The sequence below is a fragment of the Echinops telfairi genome, unplaced genomic scaffold (genome assembly GCF_000313985.2).
Source record: "Echinops telfairi isolate 266 unplaced genomic scaffold, ASM31398v2 ScPeMD7_443;HRSCAF=831, whole genome shotgun sequence".
NCBI classification, from domain to species: Eukaryota; Metazoa; Chordata; class Mammalia; order Afrosoricida; family Tenrecidae; genus Echinops; species Echinops telfairi.
The window spans coordinates 17,501,868-17,511,321 of record NW_022104341.1 but is presented as its reverse complement, the minus strand read 5'-3'; the positions used below and the strand labels follow the sequence as shown (position 1 = coordinate 17,511,321).

At 38.2% G+C, this 9,454-nt stretch overlaps 1 protein-coding gene across 1 annotated transcript in view; it reads right to left on the bottom strand.

Moving 5' to 3' along the window:
* The window catches only part of FRRS1 (ferric chelate reductase 1), a 58,351-nt gene extending 53,727 nt beyond the window's left edge, over nt 1–4,624 (bottom strand). The window contains exon 1 of the mRNA XM_004699236.2: nt 4,429–4,624. Within this exon, the coding sequence (XP_004699293.1) occupies nt 4,429–4,624 (196 nt within the window). The remainder of the gene's footprint in view (nt 1–4,428) is intronic.
* Between the last annotated feature and the right edge of the window lie 4,830 nt (nt 4,625–9,454).

Sequence of the window (9,454 nt, the reverse complement as noted above, 5' to 3'; positions counted from 1 at the left end):
AGTTTCCAAAATTGTAACTCTTTATGGGAGTAGAAAGCCTGTCTTTTGCCTCAGAGCCGCTACTGGTTTTAAACTGCTGACCTCATAGTTAGCAGCCCAACACATAAACACTATGCTACCAGGGCTCCTCAAACTATATACAATATAGATAAATTTTATTAGTATTTATTACCAGCACTAATTTTTCAGATTATGCTTTTACTTTTTCCAATAGTTTTATTAGCATATAATTCACATACCATGCAATTCAATAGTTCAACCACATCGAGATGAGTTGTGCAATCATCACCACAATCAGTTTTAGAACATTTTCTTCATTCTTGTATTCATCCTTACTAGCTCCCCATTCCCCTGGCCCCAATCCCTCCTGCCATACCTTCAAGGAACCATTAATCTACTTACTGTCTCTGTAGATTTATAGGTGTATGCTTTCAAAGATCATTAGTTATTAAGCTCAAATTCTGTACATCACTATCAGATGAAGCCTGTTAATAGTGTAGGACAGGCTGAGTGCCATTTTAAAACAACCAATACAAGTCAAGTATGGCCAGTGAGTATTTAAAGTGTTAACGCCACTTTACAATCTTGTTTCATGTTATTGAGTTGATTCCAACTTATAGTGAGCTTAAAGGAGAGAGTAGGCCTTCCTTGCAGGGTTTCCTAGGCTGTAATCTTTATGGGAGCAGACTGAAAGGACTTTTCTCCCTCTGAGCCCCTGTGGTTAGCCCTGAGCACCTAACCACTGTGACACCAAGACTCCTTTTGTTTCTAATTCTAACTACCGCTTATTTAATGCCAACCAAATCCTAGCCACTAGGGCAGTTCCTCCATTCATCCCAGCACATTCTCAGGTTGACTCTTTCAGCAAGTTTACAAATAAGAAAAGCAAACCTCAGCTTTTGTGCATGGTAGAGCCAGGATCTGAACCACGGTCTGATACGAATTCTTCATTATACCACACTTCTTTCTCGATTAGGAGTCTATGTAACTGCTGCTGAATAGAGTGGATTAAGCATTGGATTATTAAGCACAAGGTCAGCAGTTCAAATCCATCAGCCACTCCAGGAGCGATGAGGCTTTCTGCTCCCCTAAGATTTACAACCTCAAAACCCTCAACAGCAGCCCTACTCCACCCTACTGGTTCACGATGAGTTGGAATTGACTCATTGACAGCAGTGATTGCTTTGGTTTTGTTCTGCTCTGTTCTTTGTGGGAGAGGGGTATTTCCTAAATAAACTAAAGTAAAGAATAAATGAAATAAAGTTAAGTGGCATAATTATATCTAGCTATGCTAGTGAGGAATACACTAACCTATCTGGAGATGCCTGGCCATTTACAGAGAGCTCCAGCATGACCTAGGGAACTAAGACTGACGTCAAAGATGCACGTGACTCTTCCAACAGCTCTAACTTTGTAGAGAACATACAGAAAGGATACAGGACAAAGACTAACTGGATTCTATCCAAACTCTGCACACGTAAAATGTGCCGTCTCTTAGCCTTTCTGGGCCTCATTCTCTTCATCTTGAAATAAGACTGGGACTAAGATCACTCCCTGCTCTAAATCCCTTTGATTAAAAAGTGTCTGCTGCAATTAAAGGGAAAGGATTCCTAGTAAATTTTCTGGAAAACAATAGGCAGAACAAAGCAATATAGAAAAATAATGTCCTGCTTAGCAATTTTTCTATAGTTACAAGGAAAACATCTATCCACCTATTTCTAGATCACAAGTAGAATCAGGTTACATATACAAACTACTTCAGAGGAGAAAAGAATAAAAATCATCCTATATGAACTCACTGCCATCAACTCAATGCTGACTCACACTGATCCTATAAGACAGGGTAAAAATGCTCTCTTTGAGATTCCAAGACTCTCATAATTGTTTATGAGAGAAGACAGCCCTACCTTCCTCTGGAGGAGGGGCTGGTGATTTCCCACTGCTGATCTTGCAAATTGCAGCCCAATGCGTAACCACTACACGACAAGGGCTCCTATGTGACAAGGGCTTTGCAGGATGTTAGTAGGCATTCCATGGGGGGCAGGGAGAGGGTGGTGTATGATGGGCAAAGGGAAGTTCACTGGACCAAATTAATTTGGAAAATGCTAGGTAAAAGTTAATACTTGTGTCTTCACTGCAAAGCTTTAATATCCTCCTGTGTGGTGTATAACACTAAGAGGAAGACATAACACACAAAATGTTCCAAATTCCTTTTTCCAAACACTTTATAAGAAAGTACCTATTAATAGTTTCCATTCTTAGAGCTGCAGGAAATAAAATTGATTATTAGAGATAGAGGTTTAAGAGCCAGCCTACACTGTGCTTTAAGCATCAAGGGGGCTTCAATAAGTCCACATGATAGAAGTACACCAGCCTGTGTGATCCAAGGATTGCAAATAATAAAACCCAAATCCTAAGAGGGAATAGTAATAGAGCTTAAATTGTGAATGTCAGGTTTGTAAAAGGCTATTGATGACAGTAGAAGCCCAAAATCCATTTGCAGAGTCCCCAAATGGATTAAGTCTCTGGCCATAGTCAAGAGAAATGAAAAGCCTTGTGATCATACAGAGAGCATTGTAAAGTCAATTATGGCAGATATAGTTAGGTTAAAATTGAATACCCTATCATTTGAACTCCCATTTGACCTATTTTAAAGTTGGTTCAGTTTTTAATATGTTCTACTTTCTCTTTAATTGATATTCTTCTATGTTTTGTCTAGTTGTTGCTGCTCGGTTTTTTGTTTGCTTGCTTGCTCGCTTGCTTTGTATGATTATATTTTGTTTACTATGATTCTCTGTACATGAAATCCAAGATAGGGAGATCTATAGAGACATACCTAGATAGAGTATGGCAGGGGAGGATGGGGAGCTAACAACAATGGGTAGGAGAAGAAAATGTCCTGAAATTGATTGTGGTGATGATTGCACAACTCTTCTCAATATGATTGAGTGATTTAATTGTGAAGTAAATGCCAATAAAACTTTTTTAAAATAAAATAAAAACTCTCAGGAATGTTTTTTTAAGAATCAGGGATACTGACCCGAGCCTACGGCTGAAACGGCCCCGTGTGAGAAGAATCAGATGACCAGTCCAAGGTGGAAGTCATTGAACTGTGATTCAAAATTCTTGCCTTGAGCATGCCCAATAAGAGCTAACTCAAGACTACCATATAGGTGCTATTTTCATATTTTCTTTGCCTTTTTTATGGCTTGTTTAATTGGTCCAGTTTGCCTTTATGAATCAGCATAAAGTTTTGAAAGTTTTGGCCTATCTCCAACTCGCACTGTTTGTCCAAATAATGTCCAGTTCCCTAAATTGTTAATCTGTACAAATCTATAATCCATGTATTTTGCTTATAGTCTCTGAAACCCCCAGGGGCAATTCTACCCTGTCCTATAGGGTCACTATGAGTCAGAATAGAATCAATGGCAGAGTTTGTGTTTATACATGTACACTTTCTTTGTCTTGACAATGTTTTAAATTCTATATCATTGGCTAAATTAAGAGTAATATCAATAAAACTACTGTATGTCCCCTGAGGGTAATTTATAATATTCTTCAACAATATAATGATGTCTTTAACCACGGGTATATAAATCATAGATATATGAATGGATTTTGAGCTCACACTTAATCATAACCCTCATCTGTGAACAATGAGTTCTTATGGCATGGCCCTATTCAACGTCCCCCATAAAGAGATCACTGGCGCTATGGGTGATACAGCAAAGTGTAGTGAGGAAAGGAGATGACACTTGGGTATCAGAAAGAACGCTGAAAGGGGCCTTAAAGGCTTGTCTTAAAACAAGTAGGTTAACGTATAGAGACAACAACTGGATTAATAGATTTAAAGGGACATGGCAGGAGAGACTGGTGGAAAGTGGGGAGCTAACAACAAGTACACATTAGAAGAAATGGTCTGGAATTGATTGTGGTGATGGTTGCACAACTCTTATGAACGTGATTGAACAATATGATATGTGAACTCTATATCGGTGAAACTTAAAAATAAACTAATTTACGAAAGGGTTCAGGGAAACATAGAGGTTACACTCTATCAAAAAAGACAACAGTTCTTGACAAAGAATAGATGTATGTATGGATTGTGATAAGAGTTGTATGAACCCCCAATAAAATGATTTTTTTAAAAGACAAGTTTATTATATTTTTCACCTTATTTTCCTCTTTTAATTAATAGTGCTATTGGTGAACCTTTATAAAGTAATGATAAAAACATATTTTTAAATGTTCTGAATAGGAAATAGTTCTACTATTTAAGTATTATTGCAATTTGTAGTAATGAAATACAAAAATGAATACAAAAACAAGTAAACAGATTTAAATGAAATCGTCATATCTAATAATAATAGTCAATGAATGGTGAAAGAGGGAAACACAAAATGTCAACAGTAAATTCTAGCACAGTACCTTTGATCTGTTCGCCCGGTGTGAACGTTTTCTGATTCACTGAAATCTGGTGAACAGCCTTAGATTGTGGGCTGTGGGCATGTTCCGGAACCATTCCCTGGCACGACTTTGCCACTTTTCCATTGGGATAATTAGCCACAGAACTCAAGTGCACCAGAAGTAGGAGGACCTCCAGGGTAAACGCAGGGCCTGCCATCTTAAAGGGAGGATGAAGAGCAGATTAGTTTCCAATGTCATTAAAATAAAATACAAACATGTTCATAGCACCAGACAGTAATTCTAGATAGACAGCCACTTGCTGTCAATTTTCAGCCAACTCTATGCCCAAAATCTGTCCAATAGAACATGGTATGTGCAGTCTGACCCGTTTGAATCAGCTTTACCATTTCCCACATGTGACACTTTGGGCAAACCAATTAAACCTCCATAGTCTGAAAAATGGAGAAGCTGCAATCCTTATTTCCATGTTGTTTTAATAAACTATGAATACAGCTCGAACTCTGAAAAGGAATGCAATGTTAATTTCCATTAGTTTCATTGGGCAATTCCAAACTAGCCCGTAAAGGAAAATAGTTTGAAAGAAAGGTCTAAAAATCGACTTCTGAAATTAGCCAGTAAAAAGACCTCTAGATCCCACAGCAGTGCCCTATGATACAGAGCTGGTGCAGGAGGCCCCAGGGCTGGAAGGACCGCACAATGAACCAAGCTGCTCATCAGTATGAAGAAAGTACAAGACAGCACGATGTCTTGTTTGCATGTACGTGGTCCCCGTGAGTCGGGACAAAACCATGGCAAACAACAACAACTACTCCAATTGAATTTTCAATGAACTGTATTGAAGTATAATTTACTATGTATAACAAAATACATCTGTTTTATTTTCTTAAGACAAAAAGTTTTACTCTACTGACTTAGATAGGTAGGATCAAGTGTTATAAAACCTTTTGCCTTTTTTAAAACCATTTGCTTCTTAAAACAATTTTTCATCTGAAAGCAGAGATCCTAATAGGAGTCTAATACCATATGTGTTTATTTACCTATATATTACTTTGACATAACAATTAAAAAGCTAACACTCAACCATAACCTGAGCAGAGATCTGAATGGATATTTCACCAAAAAGAACATGCTATGGCCACCCAACAAAAAATAGCCCACCTACTAATGGGGAGCTAACAGTGAACACAAGAAAGGAAAACATTCTAAAATTTATTGTGATAACAACTATGCAGCTTTTTTAATATGATCGAACTATTGAATTAATATATGAATTATTTATCAATAAAACTGTTTTCTTTCTTTTAAAGAAACACCATATCTACTGGCATCAAGTCAGTTCCAACTCAAAGCAAGCATATGGGTCAGAATAGAACTATTTCATAGGATTCCCAAAGTTGTAAATTATTACAGAATCAGACTGCCTCATAGTTCTCCCAAAGCAGCCAGGGAATTCAAACAGCTGACTTTCTACTTAAGTGTGCTTAAGCCACTGCTCCACCAGTGCTCCTTAAATGGCCACCAAATACCTGAAGAAGTAGGCAACTACATTGGGGTGGAAGTCAAGAGAAACTGATATCTAAGGGCTCAAGTAGAAAGAAAATGGTTTGAAAATGATAATGGCAACATTTGTGCAAGTTCGCGCAATATAATTGATTTATGGATTGCTGTAACAACTGTAAGAGTCCCCGATAAAGTGATTAAAAAATAATAAAATAAAGTACCAAATAAGGCAAATGAGGTTTTGGAATAGAATTGTTTTTCCTTTTTTGTTGTTTTCTTTCAGAATACATACAAAAACATATCCATTATCTTTTGATGGTCTATACCAGGGGTCCTCAAACTTTTTAAACAGGGGGCCAGTTCACTGTTCCTCAGACCCGTTGGAGGGCTGGACTATAGTTTTAAAAAAACTATGAACAAATTCCTATGCACACTGCACATATCTTATTTTGAAGTAAAAAAACAAATGGGAAAAAACACCCAGTGGGACAGGGCAAGATATGACAAAATAATAATTTATAAAGTATCAAGGGCTCATGAGGGAGGTGGAAGCAGGGAGGGAGGGGAAAAAATGAGGAGCTGATGCCAGGGGCTTAGGTGGAGAGCAAATGGTTTGAAAATCATGAGGGCAATGAATGTACAAATGTGCATTATACAATTGATGTGTGTATGGATTATAATAAGAGTTGTATGAGCCCCTAATAAAGTCATTAAAAATAATAATTTAGCGCATGTTAAAGTGAAGTAAAAGATCGGGGGAGGGAGATATCAAATATTAAGAGAAGTATTTAGTGCATGAAATTGAAAAAATTATGTTATTTAAAGAAAACAAAAACTGATCCACATCACTTCATATTGCATAGTAAATCCCAGTTTGATTAAAGATGTAAATGCAAAAAGAAAATCAAGCCATTCAATAATAAATAGTATATTAATAATATATTATATAAATATCTAAGTGTATTCAAGAAATATAGGTGACTATTTCTGTAACTATTGAAAAGGGAAGGATTTTCTCATTTTAATAACAATACAGAAATCACCCAAAAAGTTATAAGTTTTATTACCAGGACCCTTCCCAGTGGGGTGGGTAAAGCATTGCACTGCTAACTGAGAAGTCAGCGGTTCCAATCCAATAACCACTCCACAGGAGACAGAAGAGGCAGTCAGCGTCTATAAATGCTTGCAGCCTCCGAAGATCAATGGAGCCATTCTACTCTGGCCTTGAGGGTCCCTCTGAGTTGGAAATGACTCAACAGCAGGGGATAAATTCAATTACATAGAAATGTTTCTATATGTATGCTTTAAAAAAAGATCTCCATATATCTGAAATATTACATACACTTTCACCCACAGACGTGACTAGCCCAGCCACAAAATTAGACCCACAGATTACAAATACACATTAGCAAGAAATGCTCAACTCAATGTGACACCAGAGTTTCACTAAACAAATTAGTCACGTTATTACTTCAAAATAAAGTTCACTGAGTCTCCTGCTGACTTAAAAAACAATAAGCCATGTCACAAGGTTCATTTGATGATAAAATGAAGCAATGTAGGCTAAAGCTTTTTAAGTATATTGTGCTATTAGGATTCGGTCCTTTTCCCAAACTTCCAAGCAAAATTTGCTAACTCTTCAGACAGTGCTGCCATTGGACCTAAACAAGAGGGGTCTTTACAGGGCCCCCACTCCGGCCACACCATCACTAGGTCATGGGACGTGCCCACGTGCTTCCAGACTAGTGTTTCTCAAAGGCATCAATACTGACCCCTAGGAATGGTGGATCGATCCAGGGGGAGTCTACAAAATCAGATACCTATGATTATGCGCAATAGTATAAAATTTTTTAATTGCCAGGGAAACACTGATGATGATGATGATGATGATGATGATGATGATGATTCTGCAGAGGGGGGCAGTAGGCCTGAAACATTTAAGAACCTATATTGTAGATGATACTTCAGTTTTCCACACAGATTTCCCTGCCCAATCACTTCATCCAACACAACACACAACCCCTTATTAAATCAGTCTTTCAGCATAGCCCTCCGAGCAGTATGAGAATTGTTCATTCAAATCCGGCTTCCAGATCCTTTGTCAGATCAGACTTGCTTTCAGGACAAGTTCTATTGGAGAGGATCAAGGCCATAGTTCTCACCAGCTGATCTTGGCCAGATAATTATATAGCTCAAAGGCAGTTAGTGCCGCACACGTGGTTGAGTGGGCAATTCATTCAGTTGAACAAATATTTATTTGTCATTGACTTCCTGCCATGTGAAAGTGGAAGCGCCATTTCTAGTCCTTGCTATCTACTAAGTAGTGTCAGCCATCATTGAAGTGTTCCTTTCTTCATTTACAAGATATAGCAGATACACCAGGAGAAATTCAAAAACACCTTCAACTCTAAAATGTTACTCTGATCAGAGCAAAGTAGAGAACTTACTGGGAATTTCTAGAGCAAGAAGCACAAGATGGGAAAGAGAAGTGACTAAGACGCAGCCACCACCTCTTGCTCATTAGGAAAATTAACAAGGGCGGAGAGGGAAGTGGTGTTCGCTGCCGCCCATCACCATCACGTCTGTTCTAAGTCATCGCGATCCCACACACAACGGAATGAAACACGGCCTGTCTGAGCCACAGCTATTCAAGCGCTGAGTCTACTCAAGAAAAGTCTCCGTGGCGATGTCGAGATTTCTCTCACAGAACTTAAGCTCCAGAGAAAACTGATATGAAAACAACTAATTCAGTGTCTGAAAATGGTAAGCTTCCAATAAATGATAAATTGTTATTAATCATCACCACCATTACTTTTCCATATCACCAGGATGTGTTCACTTTTTTTTCTGAAAACCTCTAAGGTCGGACAACACACATGTTCGCATAGTTCTCGCATCTGCCCTGCATTCAGTTTGCTCAAGACTCGGCGCAGCCTCTTCCAGAAGGTGCAGTCCTCTTCTCTCCAGCAATTGAACTTCACCTTCGGAGAAGCCTTCCACATCAAGAAGCAATTTGACTTTGAGAGCTGAATCTCAAATTTCAAGAACACGGATACATAGGTCAAGTATTTCTACATCCCCAGACAAAACAAAAATGTTTCAGACTTCATTTTCCCAGCAGGCGGCACAGAGGAATACAATCTGTTTTCTAAATTACCAAATACAGTTGGGGCATTTAGAAGAGGCTCTAAAAAACACAGGGCATGAAAAATGGCACATGGAATACCAAGTTGGGATCTGTCAGATCTGACAAATTATTAGATGGTTTAAGGCTTTTCCAAAAAGATTTTAGTACTTCAGTGAAAGCAAGAGAAAGGTGGAGAAAACCACTCAATTGAAAAACTAATTTGGAACTCTATATTCTGACTCTGGTTCTCCTAATCACAGCATCATGGGCAAGTACGTTTTCTATTTTCTTCATTCATTACCTGGAAAAAATGATTAGGGGCGAGTATCCCTTTACATGCTAGAGAGCTTTCATCCGGATCACAAGGCCCTCACAATGACCCAGGACTGAAAAAAGAAG